Raw genomic sequence first — 17,500 nt, forward strand, 5'->3', positions numbered from 1 at the left:
AGCAGAATGAAGAAAAAAGAATGAAAAGAATTGAGGACAGTCTCAGAGACTTCTGGGACAACATTAAACGAACCAACATTAGAATTATAGGGGTCCCAGAAGAATAAGAGAAAAAGAAAGGGACTGAGAAAATATTTGAAGAGATTATGGTTGAAAACTTTCCTAATATGGGGAAGGAAATAGTCAGTCAAGTCCAGGAAGAACGGAGAGTCCCATACAGGATAAATCCAAGGAGAAACATGCTAAGACAGATAATAATCAAACTATCAAAAGTTAAATACAAAGAAAAAAATATTAAAAGCAGCAAGGGAAAAACAACAAATAAATGGATTAAAGACCTAAATGTAAGACCAGACACTGTAAAACTCTTAGAGGAAAACATAGGCAGAACACTCTATGACATAAATCACAGCAAGATCCTTTTTGACCTACCTCCTACACAAATGGAAATAAAAACAAATGGGACCTAATGAAACTTAAAAGCTTCTGCACAACAAAGGAAAACATAAACAATAAGACAAGACAACCCTCAGAATGGGAGAAAATATCTGCAAATGAAGCAACTGACAAAGGATTAATCTCCAAAATTTACAAGCAGCTCATGCAGCTCAATATCAAAGAAACAAACAACCCAATCCAAAAAGGGGCAGAAGACCTAAAGACACATTTCTCCAAAGAAGATATACAGATTACCAACAAACACATGAAAGGATGCTCAACATCACTGATCATTAGAGAAATGCAAATCAAAACTACAATGAGGTATCACCTCACACCAGTCAGAATGGCCATCATCAAAAAATCTACAAACAATAAATGCTAGAGAGGGTGTGGAGAAAATTTACATTGTACTGTTTGTGGGAATATAAATTGATACAGCCACTATGGAGAACACTATGAAGGTTCCTTAAAAAACTAAAAAGAAATACCATATGACCCAGCAATCCCACTACTGGGCATGTACCCTGAGAAAACCATAATTCAAAGAGTCATGTACCACAGTGTTCACTGCAGCTCTATTTACAATAGCCAGGACATGGAAGCAACCTAAGTGTCCATGTGGCACATATATACAATGGAATATTACTCAGCCATAAAAAGAAACAAAACTGAGTTATTTGTAGGGAGATGGATGGATGTAGAGTCTGTCATGCAGAGTGAAGTAAGTCAGAAAGAGAAAAACAAACATTGTATGCTAACACATATATATGGAATCTAAAAAAAGTGGTTCTGAAGAACCTAGGGGCAGGACAGGAATAAAGATGCAGATGTAGAGAATGGACCTGGGGACATGGGAGGGGGGAGGGAAACCTGGGATGAAGTGAGAGAGTGGCATGGACTTATATACACTACCAAATGTAAAACAGATAGCTAGTGGGAAGCAGCCACATAGCACAGGGAGATCAGCTTGGTGTTTTGTGTCCACCTAGAGGGGTGGGATAGGGAGGGTGGGAGAGAGATACAAGAGGGAGGAGATATGGGGATATATGTATATGTATAGCTGATTCAGTTAGTTATAAAGCAGCAACTAACACACTACTGTAAAGCAATTATACTCCAGTAAACATGTTAAAAAAATTTTTTTAAATGAACAGGGAATGGAGGAAACATATAAGTAACTAAATTTCTACACTAAAATGTGGTAGAATCCTTTGTAGGCATTAGAATTGTATTCTGGAGTAACTAATAACATAAAATGTCCATAATATGCTTATCAAATAGAAAAATGTTTGGAAAGAACATGTGTGGAATAATATATTTTTTCTTTAGCAAATAAAACAAAATATTTAATGATGATATATAAACAAGGAGAAAAAGACTGGCAGGATATACAACAAAAATATTAACAGTGGTTTTTCTGGGTAATGGAATTATGAGCAATTTTTATTTTCTTTTCTGATTAAGTATATTTTCTTTTTTAATATGTATATATTATTTTATTTAAGAAGAAAGTTATAACTACAATTAAAATGATCATTACACTAATGAAACTTCAAAGTTTTTGCATAGCAAAGGAAACCATAAAACATTACAAAAGTACATATGAAGTTTCTATGGGAAGTCATATTCTGCTGAAAGACAAAAAATGGATTTACTATGTTGTGAAGTCTGAAATTCAACTGTTTTAGTCAAATATGTTCTAAGATCTGTTAGGATTTAGATTATCAGCTTCCAAAAACAAGTAACCCTGAAAATAATTAATGGAACATTTTAATTAGATGAGTGAGAAATTTTACAAAACCACAACATGGTCTCTTGGAAAAAGTTTTCCATTCTTCCAACTATTGGATAGCTATGACAGAAGAAAAGATTGAGCAATATCCTTGTTAACTTGTTATCAGCCAAATGGTAATGATATTAATAACTGGTTGGCATTAATCCTATTACAAGTCAGGGATAAATCTTTCCATGATATCTGCCCTTATGATACCCATGTGCAAATTCCAGTAAAGTTTGCCCAGTATGTGGGCCAGCTTCTCAAATGAAGCCTATTTTAAGTCTATGCATTAGGACTCCATAATAATCAGGTTCTTGTAGTACTAAATCGTCCTAGAGAAAAAGGTTCTAATTACAGTTTAAGGAGTATTTTTGTATTCAACCTACTTAGGATACAAGCCAATTAAATTAAACTACAGAAAGTTTCCCCTATGCAACTTCTTCATCAGATCTATACAAAGATGTGGCTTGAGACCTAGAGGTGTCATCCTAGGTGGCAGGAAGCATCCAGATGAGAGTGACTTACAGCCCATCTAAAATTTCTCCCACTGGCCTCCTTGCATATAAGAAGAAAATGCCTGGGGAATTGTTTTGCATCAAGACAGTGTTATATAAAAGGAGAGAAAAGACATCATGTTCTATGCTTTTCTTTTTTCTTTTTTTCAATTCCCCTGAGGGTATTCACACTGTCAAAGACAGGGAAACCCAGTGGAAATCCACAGTGAGGGGTTAGAGATGGTGCATCATTTCTTAGGGCTCAATGCTCTGTGAGGTGTATCACAACCCTCTCACATAATCACAGAAACAATAACACAAATCATGAAAGAGAAATGCTCATCTCAATTGTGAAATGACATTTATACACTACTTCCTTACCCTTTCATAATTTCTGGGCGAGTGTCCTGATAATGTTATTTATTATCCAGGATATATTTTGATTTTTTCCTTGTTTTTGTAATGGGCCAACATGCCCACAAATATTTCATTAAAAACCAGCTTGTTATGCTAGGCACTGTACTTTCTTTCTATGTTATGTATTATATTTTTTCAAGCCAGATCATCAGATCAAACAATGCCTTGACAGATACAGTTTATTTTGCATTTAGATCGATCGTAAATGTAAGGCATGGTCAGAGATGGAAATACCAGCGCTACCCCTTACTTTGGACGCCCGATTTTATTTTATTTTTTTTGCAGTACGCGGGCCTCTCACTGTTGTGGCCTCTCCGTTGTGGAGCACAGGCTCTGGACGCGCAGGCTCAGCAGCCATGGCTCACGGGCCTAGCCGCTCCGCGGCATGTGGGATCTTCCCAGACCGGGGCAAGAACCCGTGTCCCCTGCATTGGCAGGCGGACTCTCAACCACCGCACCACCAGGGAAGCCCGGAAGCCCGATTTTGATGAGAGAACAAGTACCCAAGTTGCTTTCTCGTGAAAGGACCAGATCAGCAAAACCTCCATATGAGCATCTCAGGATGGCTGTTCTTCACCATCAAGTGCTACCAAGAGATCACTTCTTAAATGTCTGGTCCTATTTAAGTGCCTCAATTTGTGGGAAAACTGCTTAAGGTCCAGAGAACAATCAAAATGATTAAATATTTGGGGAGAATGTTAAATTGGTTTGGCATGTTTACCCTTAAAGGAAGAAATGAATCTTTAACGCTTTAAAGCTAATCAGTAGTTGGTTTAGGAAAAAAGAAAGAAAGGAAGGAAGAAAGGGAGGGAGGGAGAAAGGGAGAGAGGGAGAAAGGTAGGAAAAGTGCATCTCTTTCCAATCTGAGTTTAGGAATAGGAACTTTTGGATTTATAGTACTTTTCCTCCTTTTAATTTCCTTTATCTCCTTTATGTTTCTGACCATGTGCCTGGAGTGAAGGCATCTCAGATGTACCTGTGTAGCAGATCCCATTTGCTTTCTTTAATCCTATCCTTCTGTTCCTATTATTAGAAGAAGAATTACTGCCACACTCTCTCCACCATCTGAACCCTATGTTCAGAGGGTTTATAGCTGTGCTTGTTTTGTTTTTATCTCCTAGCCTGAATCATCAAACCAATAATCTTAGTTTTATTTAGAAGAATATTTTGCTTTTATTCTTCATAACACTAGACTTAGTTTTCTTATTTCTGATGGAAGATTCTCAAATCACTATTGAAAAGATTTGCTACATTTTGTAGGAACAACAATCAAATTCTCAAGACTACAAGGAGAAAATACTGATCACCATCTCTTATATTTTTTTACATGTGTGTTTTTTGTTCGTTTGGTTGGTTTTGGTTGTTTTTTTTTTTTTTTTTTGCTGTGCTGCGCGGCTTGCTGGATCTTAGTTCCTCAACTCAGGGATTGAACCAGGGCCCTCCAACAGTGAAAGTGTGGAGTCCTAACCACTGGACCACCAAGGAATCCCCACCATCTCTGATTTTTAATAACTATATGCATAGACAGCAGTTTTTTTGTGTTTGTTTCTGTGTTTTCAATCATAGCTTTCTGATTGCGTTCCAAAAGGAGCCACTGTAGTTTCCAAAGATGAATGCCTTGCTTAAGCACTGGAAGAATCTGATTTAATAAAAAGAGCTACTTACACATGTTCTATTTCCAACATTTTCTGTTACTGCCATTTACTGATATGCTGCAGAGTGAAGTTTATGCTGAGTTCATAGCAGTATCCTTCCATAAGGCAATTATGATCACTTTTATCATTTAACATTCATCCTCTAGCTGGCACAAGAATAGCCACCCAATATAAATAAATTATTCAAAATAAATCATATTTCTGCTACCAAATAAAAGTGAGCTCCTGTCTTGTGCTTCTTTGTTAGAGGAATCCATTCAGCAGGGATGAAGCCTCTGAAACAGGAGATGCACCTAGGACCATGTACTCTCCTGCCTCTGGGGTGAGGGGGTGTGGGTACCTGTAGTACAACACTACTCCATCATCTTAAATTTGTGACTCTGACATCTTCTTTTGGAATAGTAAGAGAAAAGCGGCTTATTTTGAACAATTTCAATGAATTTGCTAATGAAAGTTAATTCTTGCTTGAAGAAATCCTGTAATAAACAAGAAGTACACTATTGGTGAGGAAGGATACATACAAAATAATCACAATTCTTGTATCAAATCACTTTCCTAAACAGAACACTTTTCATCTAAACGGCCATAAAGAACAGCAGACTGCTCAATGTTTCCAGCATTTCATGTACTTTCTAAAATGACATTTAAAAAAATTTTAGCTGCTCTGTTGAAGTTCCTAATTAGGGGCACTGGCAGTCAGTTGGAAATTAACTTGTAAACAGGTATTTGGCCTAGTAAATGGGCCCCTCTAAATAATGAGCATCCTACTAGGAAAAGAGGCCACAGATGATACATGAACTGGAAATGTGAAATCATACAAAGAAACCATTTGTGGGCCTCTAGAAAAACAAGATTATTAGATAGAGAGATATACCACGTTCTTGGATTGGAAAAATCAACATTGTGAAAATGACTCTACTACCCAAAGCAATCTATAGATTCAAGAGTCCCAACCACTGGACTGCTTAGGAAATCCCCTCTTTTCCATCATTCTTTATTTGAAGAGATCATGCTGCTTTTCAAAGGTAGTGGGTATAAATCTATCATGGATAGATATTATTCCAAATTCTATTGCTATAGTAAAGGGCACTATTTTTAATTCCAGGGAAATTTCATATGAGGGATTAGAGAGCAATAGCTGACTTTGGTACAACTAAAATAATAAATAAATTAATGGTTTATCCTTTTCCTTTCAAAGAAAAGGAGACAAGTTTCTCTTAAATTATTAATGACATCACTATTCAAATAAAAATTTAATGATTAAATTCATATACTTTCCAAGATTTATTTTTAAAATTCAGATTTTTTTCTACTTGGATAATACATTTAATAGTTTATTTATAAGGGAAGCAGCAAACACATTATGCTTTGACATTTAAGAAGCATTTAGACAGGGGCAATGACCAAGATGGTAGAGTAGGAAGACCCTGAGCTCACCTCGTCCCACAGCACACCAAAATTACAACTCTTTACCGAGCAACAACTGATAAGAAAGACCAGACGACTAGCAGAAAAAATCGTCTACAACTAAAGATATAAAGAAGGAACCACAACAAGACGGGTAGGAGGGGTGGAGATGAGGTACAGTCAAGACTCCTGGGCAGGCTACCCACAAATGACAGAATAATCACAATTGCAGAGGGTCTCCCCAAGGAGCAAAGGGTCCAAGCACAGCATCAGGCTCCCCAGTCCAGAGGACCTGCACTGGGAAGATAAGCCTCCAGAAGGTTTAGGTTTGAAGACAAGTTGGGAGACCCAGAGTGTTGTGGGAAATAGAGACTTCACTCTTAAAGGGTGCACACAAAATCTCACACACTCTGGGAACCAGGGCAGAAGCAGTTATTTGAAAGAAGCCTAGGTCAGACCCACCTGCCGGTCTTGGAGAGCCTCCTGGATAGGCAGGAAGCAACTGCAGCTCAACCTGGGGACACAGACACTAGCAGCAACAATTTTGGGGAGCGTGTCCTACCACAGGGACATTTGTGCTGGCAAGTGCCACTTTGGAATCCTCCCTGGAGCTTATTAGCTCTGAGACCTGGCTCCACCCACAAGCCTGTCAGCACCAGTACTGGGACGCCTCAGGCCAAGCAACTAGCTGGGCAGGAACACAGTCCCACCTACCAACAGGACTACTGCTTTAAGAACCCCTAAGCCCACAGGCAGCCTGAGGTATGGCCCTGTCCACCAGAGGGCCCAGGACCTGGTCTCATACACCAGGGTGCCGGCACTAGCCCTGGGACCCCAGGGCCTCAGCTCTACCCACCAGCAGGCCAACACCAGCTCTAGGACCCTGGGTCCTGCAGCCTGAAACCCCAGGACCTGGCCTCAGCCAACCGAGGGGAGGCACCAGCCCTGGGATCCCCTGGGCCCTGGCCCCACCCACCAGTGGGTGGATACCACTCCCAGGACCACCAAAGTCCCCCCACAGCCTACCATGTCAGAACCCAGCCAACCCACAAACAGGACAACAACAGTTCTGGGACACCTTGGGCTCCTTAGCCAGCCACTCCAGGATCTAGCCCCACTTACCAGTGAGCCTATAATAGCTTTGGGATACCCAAGATCCTATAGCCAGCTGTGTCAGGAACCAGCCTCACCCAGTAGCATGCAGACACCACCCCAGGACCATCCCAGGCCCCAGATTTCCCCACCAGCAGGTCAACACCAGCACCAGGACCCCCAGGGCTGTGCAGCCAGAGAACCCAGGACCTGGCTCTGCCTACCCCAGGCTGACACCAGTTCTGAGACACCTTGGACCCCTCAACCAGCCATCCTGGGATGCAGCCCCACTCACCAATGGGCTGAAAGCATTTTGGGACACTCCAGGACATTCAGTGAGATGCATCATGAACAGGCCCTGCCCACCAGCAGGCCAACACTTGATCCGAGACCCCCAGCCCCACAAACACTGGATCCCAGGTCCACCCACCAGTGTGCCAGCACTAGCCCCTGGACTCCCCAAGGCACTACACCCAACTGCCTCATGACCCAACCCTGTTCACCAGCTGCCAGCAGCTTCTGCACAAAGCAGGTCTGGCAACCAAGTGACCGAGGCAGGGGAGGGGGTGGGAACAGCCATGCCTACCAGACCATCCACAGTATTCAGCCCACCACAGTAGAAGGACCCACACAGTCCACATAGGGGGCACCCCAAGAGCATATAGCACTGGTGACGAGAGGTAAGTGTGCTGCTGGGACACATAAGACATCTTCTACAAAAGGCCACTTCTCCAAGGTTGGAAAACATAACCAACCTACAAAATATATAGAAATAAAAACAGCAAATTAGGCAAAATGAGGTGACAGAGAAATATCTTCCAAACAAAGGAACAAGATAAAACCCAAGAACTAAGTGAAGCAGAGATAAACAATTTACCTGATAAAGAATTCAAGGTAATGACTGTAAAGATGTTCAAAGAACGTGGTAGAAGATAGGATGAACAGATTGAGAAATTAGAAGTTTTTAACAAAGATTTAGAAAATACTAAGAAGGACCAAACAGATATGAAGAAATACAATAACTAAAATAAGAAATACACTAGAAGGAATCAATAGTAGCTTAGTTGATACACAGGAACAGATCAGCTAGCTGGAAACAGAGTAGTGGAAATCACTGAAGCTGAACAGAAAAAAAATAAATAAATAAATGAGGACAGTTTAAGAGACCTGTGTGACAACATCAAGCATACTAACATTCACATTATAGTGGTCCCAGAAGGAAAAAAGAGAGAGAAAGTGACAGAGAATATATTTGAAGATATAAGAGCTGAAAACTTCCCTAACCCAGGAAAGGAAATAGACATTCAGATCAGAGGTAGGAGAGCTGGGAAGCCAATACTCAAGTTCCCAAAAAAATTTCTCATGGCAGACTCTGGTGAGATCACCTACAGGAAATTGCCTAGAAAACTATTCAGGTTAACATATTTCAACAAGGGTGTGGAAACAATTTTTGTTTGTTTTTATGCAGGAAACAAAATAATTTAAAATACAGGTATGTGTAAACATACATGTACATGTGTATGTGTGTATACATACACATATATGTATGTATACATATGTATATTTATCTATGTATATACATACGTGGTGTGTATGTGTGTGTCCTAAAAAAGATAAAACTATGGCTAAAAGTACCAGTCTACAGTGAGAAAGGTATTCAAATGTACCATAAAGCTATCCCTTTTCAAGACTTTGCTTTTACATCTCATAAATAAGCTCAGTCAATGTCTCAAGCAATGATAGTCAAATTCTGGAATAACTACATGACCCTGCACCTTCAGCCCTTCAAATGCAGTGGAAATTAGTTCGTGGTAAATGGAAATACTACTTGATTAAATAGGAAAGTGTCTGAAGTCTGACTTCAGGTCTAGCCTCAATTTGCCATTATGAGCTGTGTGACTGTGGACAAGCTACTTTGTTTCTCTGAGGCTCTGCCCTCTCATTTGTAAGCTGAAAGGAATGGACTAGATATCTGGCTCTAAGATAAGGCTAGACACATATTGTAAGGGAAAAAGATTTTTTGTCTGACTCACCCTTCTCTTTAAGGTGTACATTAGGTCTGGGTGAAAGTGTTACCATGCTTCTGGGCTGTTTTATACCATGCTTGCAAACGTGTCCAAGAGCTGCCCCCAACTTTATCTTTGCAACTTATCTTCTACTCTCCCTAAACGGGGTCTACAGCCAATAAACCTGGACCACCTGCTGCTTGTGGCAGCTGGTCACACTTTCTCAGGCTTTGTTCATAGGACCTTCTCCACCTGTTACATCCTCTGTCTCTTTCCTTCAACATCACCTCCGTGAAGACTTTCCTGAATAGTCCCATCACAAAACAGCTGTAGCATGCCATCAATCACATTCCTTCTTATATCTTAATTTTGTATGCATGGCTTCATCTTGTTGCCAAGTGGTATGTTACTTTGGAGCAAAGGCCACCTCATATTCACTTCTGTATCACCCAGAACACCTCACAACAGGTACATAGTACCATGATGCAAAAATTATGAGAAAAAACTTTGAAGTCAGATAGGCCTGCATTCAAATATCTGTGTGCCCTTAGATGAGTTTATTAACTTTGCTAAGCTTTTTGCCCTGTGCTGTAAATGGGGTATTAATTCCTATTTTATTACAATTGTTATGAAGAGAAAATAAAAATTTAAATGTGGCATAGTACTGGAATTATCACTAGTACTAAACGCTTTCTAAATGAATCAGTGGACCAAGATATTAATCAAGTGTGAATGACTTATAAAACCCCATTTACAGATTTTTTTTGCTAATTGGAAGGCTTTATTTACCTAATCACAGTAGTAAAATATTGTTTTCCCCTTTACTGCTTCACAGCCAGGACTTGGGTACAAGTCTGCGTTATATCTCAGTTTCTCCCATGGAGGTTTGAGTTTGGCAGATGGTTTCATATCCTCTCTTCTGCCTAAGGAAGGAAAGTATGCGGTGAATTCCATGGCCAAGAAACTGAGATATTGAGGCTGAAATAGTTGGAAGCAATTATTTATATGGGGTGACTTATACCCTTTATTAGGAAAATTCAAAATTAATAATGTTTTGATGACCTTAAAAGTATTTAATTTCAATAACTAAATCCTAGCAAAGGAAAAGATCTTAATACAAGTGTTAGGTCCTCTCTGTTATAAACATTAATTGAGTTGAAATTAATGAAATATATTAAACAAACTAAACTCTAAGCCTCAGTTCTATTTAGGGCTCAAAAAGTGTCCCCTCTTTTTCTGATCACACATAGACACACTTTCTTCTCAGTTTTATCCCCGTATTCTTTTAATGCAGATCACGGCTAAAGTCATATTGGGTGACTATGGGGTACTTATCCAATATCCCATATCTACTGTCAATTTAAAACACACCCTTCAGCTGGGTGTACTAATCCTGTAGCATTTATTTCTAATATCTTATGTAATGTTTTTTCTACTCCCTTAAGCTCTGAGTAGTTACACCATTAATATATGTGATGGTAGCAGGGAGTTAGAGAGAGAAGAGTATGGGTTCCATGTATCTTAAATGTGGATTAAAATCCATTTTTTCCCCACACCTCTTTTCTCTAAGATTAACTTTACTTCTTCTGAGGCTGTACATGGCCTCAGAAGTTGCTCATCCTAGAGCAACTCAGAAATTGACAGATTAATCACTCCGTGGGCTTTTTAAATATTGCTGATTCTTCTCAGTGAAAATCAACTCCTTATTCTGCATAATGTATTTGCTGAGCTCAGGAATTAACACCTGATTTGTTCAAGTTATGTTTATATAACCTCCTCTTTGGTTCGAATGAAAAGATTGCCAAATTGTGAGAATGGACTACAGGGAATAGAAGGCAATCTAAATTACCTGATAGTGCCTGTAATGCAGAATTATTACTCCTTGCCCTCCTATCCCTCCAATTACCACAAACATTAAGATATAATGAATACACACAAGTTATAACAATAAAAAGAATTAAAAACAAAAATTAAAGCCAAAAGCAATAATCAACTAAGGAGAAACAATGATTGAGTTTTGGGACCTCTCTGGTGGTCCAGTGGTAGAGAATCCGCCTTCCAATGCAAGGGATGTGGGTTCAATCCCTGGTCAGGGAACTAAGATCCCACATGCTGCTGGGCAACTAAGCCACATGCCACAACTACTGAGCTCGCACACCACAATGGAATGCTGCAACTAAGACCCGATGCAGCCAAAAAAATAATAATAATAAATATTTTTAAAAAATGATTGAGTTTCCTGTTATTATTTTGAAACCAATGATCAATGAAAATCATCAAGTTTCTTTCTTGATGTGTAATTTATTATGCTAGCTTCAGTTTCACACAAATTATCAATGTTAAGTAATATTTGTAAAACAAATATATCAAGTTAAAAGAGAAAAATTTGTATCAGAACATATAACTGATAGGGATATGCCAGTTCCATTACCCTTGGTGCTGCTCTGTGTGAAATTAGAGTGGTAGATTTTGCACTATATCAGTTTTAAATCATCAAATACAAATTAATTTAAAAATATAATCTCTATTAAACATAGTGTTGCACCTATTCAATTTAACAAAAACTAACAGAAACAAATGCTACTATTTCTCCTAAAATGGCTGGTTTTGAGCCCACTCAAGTTTTTCTAAAACAAAAACACTGAAGAAGAAATTCAGTAGTACAAGTCTTGGGACAAACTTCATCACTACCACCTCCCCTATTACAAAAGGAGCTCCCGACTTCTAAGCTTCAGCTAACACTAAAGCTCTCTGTTAACACGATTCTACAGCTTAAAAACATCACTTTTAGGGCTTCCCTGGTGGCGCAGTTGTTGAGAGTCCACCTGTCGATGCAGGGGACACAGGTTCGTGCCCCGGTCTGGGAAGATTCCACATGCTGCGGAGCATCTGGGCCCGTGAGCCATGGCCGCTGAGCCTGCGCTTCCGGAGCCTGTGCTCCGCAACTGGAGAGGCCACAACAGTGACAGGCCCACGTACCGCAAAAAAAATAAAAATAAAACACCACGTTTACACTCAAGGGGGATTTATAGATACCAATTTTTCAAGAGTGTGTAAACAGATATGTTAATGTCATGGCAACCAAAAATGTATCGAGTTAAATACTTTGCTGGTAAATGACCTAGTGATTTTTCAAATACTATCTTTTTACACATCTGAGATAAACAGGCTGAGGAGTATTCTGTAAAATAAAACAAATGTTAATGCCTGTAAATGGTTTAATAGTGACCTTCTGAGAGGTTTTCACAATTCTAAGATTGAATTGTGAAACACAAGTAGCTATACCAAACCATAGTGAATCCCACCCAAAATGACCTAGATGCTCCAGAAATAAAAATGCAATGAAAACCGTCGGAAAAAGAAAATCTTAAATTGCAGCCACTGAAAGAATTAAATCACATCCTAAAAGAAGTAAACCCACTAATCATTTTCTTACAGAAAATAGCCAGAACAAGGGACGAGAATAGGCAATATAGGTAAGCCACCATCTTGCAGGAAAGAAACTCAATAATCTAGAAAGTGTGTCTTATTTTCTAACTTTCAGGACCAAATTGACTTTATTTTGTCATATTTTAATATAATGTAAAATTTCTCTGAGAATTTTATTTATAAAATTCTGAATGACAGTCAATACTCTTGAAAATAATTATAACTATAGGTCCAGCTAAATGGCTTTCAAAACAAAACATGATCACTCTAAAACACACAAACATATATGGTACCCTATACAGCACAATCTTCAGGGAACCAAAAATTAATGCAGAACCAGAAGGGGGTGGCAGGACATACTGAAAGTGATGAAGAAGAAAAACCTGCAACCAATATTACTCTACCCAGCAAGGATCTCATTCAGATTTGATGGAGAAATTAAAACCTTTACAGACAAGCAAAAGCTGAGAGAGTTCAGCACCACCAAACCAGCTTTACAACAAATGCTAAAGGAACTTCTCTAGACAAGAAACACAAGAGAAGGAAAAGACCTATAATAACGAACCCAAAACAATCTAGAAAATGGGAATAGGAACATACATATCGATAATTACCTTAAATGTAAATGGACTAAATGCTCCCACCAAAAGACACAGATTGGTTGAATGGTTACAAAAACAGGACCCTTATATATGCTGTCTACCAGAGTCCCACTTCATACCTAGAGACACATACAGACTGAAAATAAGGGGATGGAAAAAGATATTCCATGCAAATGGAAACCAAAAGAAAGCTGGAGTAGCAATTCTCATATCAAACAAACTGACCGCCTGGTGGGGTGGGATAGGGAGGTTGGGAGGGAGGGAGACGCAAGAGGGAAGAGATATGGGAACATATGTATATGTATAACTGATTCACTTTGTTCTAAAGCAGAAACTAACACACCATTGTAAAGCAATTATACCCCAATAAAGATGTTAAAAATAAATTAATGCAGATTTAAGAGGCATCACTGAGGCAGAAAAAGCAAAAGCTTAGAACATATTTTTCACCAAAAAAGAACATTTGAAAATGCCTGTATGGGTTGGCCAGCCAACCAAAATCTACTTTTAAAATTACTTTTTTTAGGAAAATGATTCTACACAGATTATATTGATTCCTTGACTACTAACGCCTCAAACCTGAACCTTGGGGCTTTAGAAACACAAGATATCAAAGCGTGTCTGCCCCATGGTTTTGTGCCTATATTCTTTTATAATCTCTTGTAATCTCCTACTTGTAGGTGCTCTCTCTTAGCATCAGTATGGGTATAGAGTTGGCAGAGAAACCTTATGTCCAAATTGTTCTTAGCCAAAATACAATGTTATTTTATGCAGTCCTAGAGAACTGGTTATAGAATCACAAATGGTGAACAGAAATATACTAATTGTTAAGGAAGTTTCTCCATTTCAGACTGCTCATCCAGGAAACCATAAATACTTACCTCAGGAAGTGCTTCATTGTGCCTGTTTTGATTATCCAGGTGTTATACAAATGGTTCTCAAGTAATTGCTTCCAAATTTGCCTTTGTCAGAGTAAATGTAAGCTGTGGAAGAAATTAGATATATTTACTGTTAATGGAGCTGGAAATCCCAACCCCCAAATTTCTGCTTACCTTAGTAAGCAGATAAGGTGCTATGCACCCAGAACTTTACCAGCTGAACTGCCCACACAGCAATACAATTCAATGGATGGCAATTATAGCTTAATCCTTTCACTTTATAATTACACAATTAGTCTCTTATTTTAAGTCACTTGCTGGAGAAATTGTTTGTTTCACGAGCAATCCCTTCAATAGTAAACTTTGCCTCTATTTTGGATACTGTTCCTATATTTTGAAGAACAGTATTTGTATGAAAGATAAAAATGAAGAACCATTAAATTAACTATTCTGATTTCCAGATAGCAAATGTTCTTAAATCTGGCAGCCTCAACCTTCCAGAAGTACAACTCAAAAAATAACTAAAAGCAACTGGTAATGTCTCTAAGCTAAAAAATAGCTGATAAAGAGCAAGTACTCCAAACAAATGAATGATATGCCCCCGGCCCCATTTTTGGGGGCTCCGTGAATAAAACAGTGAAATTATATAATTGTTTAGCACATTTCAGTTTACAATATACTTTCACAAAATCCACTATATCAAGTTATTGGTCTTCCAACAAGGAAGGACACCAGAAGCTGCCTACAAAGCAGCAAATTAGTATGAGATGTGAAGAAACAGACTAGAGAAGAGAGAGTGGCTGGAAGAAATAGCAGAATGAAGTTACCTCATGAGAGAGAGACAAACGGAATGCTAGCTACAACAACAAGGTAAGGTACTAAATGTGTGGACAAATGGCTTATGGCAGAGACACAATTACCTACTAGAACAGCCCAGGGAATACAGAAACTTGGCCTAAACAAAAGCCAGTCTTTTCACTTTTTTAAAAAATTGAGGTATAGATGATTTACAATATTACATAAGTTTCAGATATACAACATAGTGATTCACAATTTTTAAAGGTTGTACTCCATTTATACTTATTGTAAAATATTGAATATATTCCCTGTTCTATACAATATATCCTTGTAGCTTATTAATTATATATATAGTAGTTTGTATCTCTTAATCCCCTACTTGTCTCTTGCCCCTCCCCCATCCCTCACCCCACTGGTAACCACTAGCTTGTTCTCTATATCTGTGAGTCTATTTCTTTTTGCTATACTTACTAGTTTTTTTTTTTAGCTTCCATATATAAGTGATATCATGCATTATGTTATTCTCTGACTTATTTCACTTAGCATAATACCCTTCAAGTCCATCCATGTTGTTGCAAATAGCAAAATCTTGTTCTTTTTTTATGGCTGAGTAGTATTCCATTGTGTATATATACCACATCCTTTTTACCCACTCATCTGTTGATGGACACTTTAGTTGCTTCCATATCTTGGCAACTGTAAATAATGCTGCTATGATATTGGGGTGCATGTATCTTTTAATGTTTTCATTTTGGGGGGGAAACATACCCAGGAGTGGAATTGCTGGCTCATATGGTAGTAATATTTTTATTTTTTTGAGAAAGGGCTATACTGTTTTCCACACTGGCTACACCAATTTACATTCCCAACAGTGGACAAGATTTACTTTTTTTCCACACTCTCACAAGCATTTATTGTTTGTCAACTTTTTGATGATGGCCATTCTGACCAGTCTGAGGTGATACCTCATTGTAGTTTTGTATTTCATTAACAATTAGTAATGTTGAGCATCTTTTCATGTGTTTTTCGGACATCTGTAGGTCTTCTACAGAGAAATGTCTATTTAGATCTTCTGCCCATTTTTGATTGGGCCATCTGTTTTTTTGATATTGAGCTGCATGAGCATATTTTGGAGATTAATCCCTTGTCAGTCACTTCATTTGCAAATATTTTCTCCAATTCTGTGGGCTGTCTTTTGATTTTGTTTATGCTTTCCTTTGTTGTGCAAAATTAGTTCCCCATTTTTTAATTTTTGTTTTTATTTTCATTATTCTAGGAGGTGGATAGAAAAAGATATTGCTGCAATTTATGTCGTAAAGTGTTTTGCCTATGTTTTCCTCTAAGAGTTTTATAGTATCTGGACTTACATTTAGGTATTTAATCCATTTTGAGTTTATTTTTGTGTATGGTGTTAGAGAATGTCCTAACATTCTTTTTCATTCTTTTGCATGTAGCTGTCCAGTTTTCCCAGCACCACTTATTGAAGAGGCTGCCTTTTCTCCACTATATATTCTTACCTCCTTTGTCAATAGATTAATTGACCATAGGTGAGTGGGTTTAATTCTGGGCTTTCTATCCTGTTCCATTGATCTACATTTCTGTTTTTCTGCCAGTACCATACTGTCTTGATGACTGTAGCTTTGTAATATAGTCTGAAGTCAGGGAGCCTGATTCTCCAGCTCTGTTTTTCTTTCTCAAGATTGCTTTGGCTATTTGGGGTCTTTTGTGTTTCCCTATAAATTAAAAAATTTTTTGTTCCAGTCCTGTGAAAAATGCCATTGGTAATTTAATAGGGATTGCATTAAATATGTAGATTGCCTTGGGTAGTATAGTCATTTTGACAATATTCATTCTTCCAATCCAAGAACATGGTATGTTTTTCCATCTGTTTGTGTCATTTTTGATTTCTTTTTTTTTTAATTAATTAATTTATTTTTGACTGTGTTGGGTCTTTGTTGCTGTGCACAGGCTTTCCCTAGTTGCAGCGAGCAGGGGCTACTCTTCATTGTGGTGCATGGGTTTCTCATTGTGGTGGCTTTTCTTGCTGCAGAGCACAGGCTCTAGGCACGTGGGCTTCAGTAGTTGTGGCACACAAGCTCAGTAGTTGTGGCTTGTGGGCTTAGTTGCTCCATGGACTGTGGGATCTTCCCAGACCAGGGATCGAACCCATGTTCCCTGCATTGGCCACCGCACCACCAGGGAAGTCCTCATCTTCAATTTCTTTCATCAGCGTCTTATAGTTTTCAGAGTACAGGCCTTTTGCCTCCTTAGGTACATTTATATCTAGGTATTTTATTCTTTTTGATGTGATGGTAAATGGGATTATTTCCTTAATTTCTCTTTCTGATGTTTCACTGTTAGTGTATAGAAATGCAACAGATTTCTGTGTATTAAGTTTGTATTCTGCAAATTTACCGAATTTATTCATGAGCTCTAGTAGTTTTCTGGTAGCATCTTTAGGATTTTCTATGTATAATATCATGTCATCTGCAAACCAAGTTGGC

The 17,500-nt window shown here is 38.4% G+C and overlaps 1 protein-coding gene across 1 annotated transcript in view; it reads right to left on the reverse strand.

The window, feature by feature from the left end:
• Positions 1 to 17,500, reverse strand: part of ELMOD1 (ELMO domain containing 1) — a 108,958-nt gene that overhangs the window by 48,545 nt on the left and 42,913 nt on the right. Inside the window, exon 2 of the mRNA XM_024741871.1 lies at positions 14,202 to 14,303. Within this exon, the coding sequence (XP_024597639.1) occupies positions 14,202 to 14,218 (17 nt within the window). The 5' untranslated portion in view covers positions 14,219 to 14,303. The remainder of the gene's footprint in view (positions 1 to 14,201; positions 14,304 to 17,500) is intronic.

The sequence above is a fragment of the Neophocaena asiaeorientalis genome, unplaced genomic scaffold (assembly GCF_003031525.2).
Source record: "Neophocaena asiaeorientalis asiaeorientalis breed wild unplaced genomic scaffold, Neophocaena_asiaeorientalis_V1.1 scaffold389, whole genome shotgun sequence".
Classification (NCBI taxonomy): domain Eukaryota; kingdom Metazoa; phylum Chordata; class Mammalia; order Artiodactyla; family Phocoenidae; genus Neophocaena; species Neophocaena asiaeorientalis.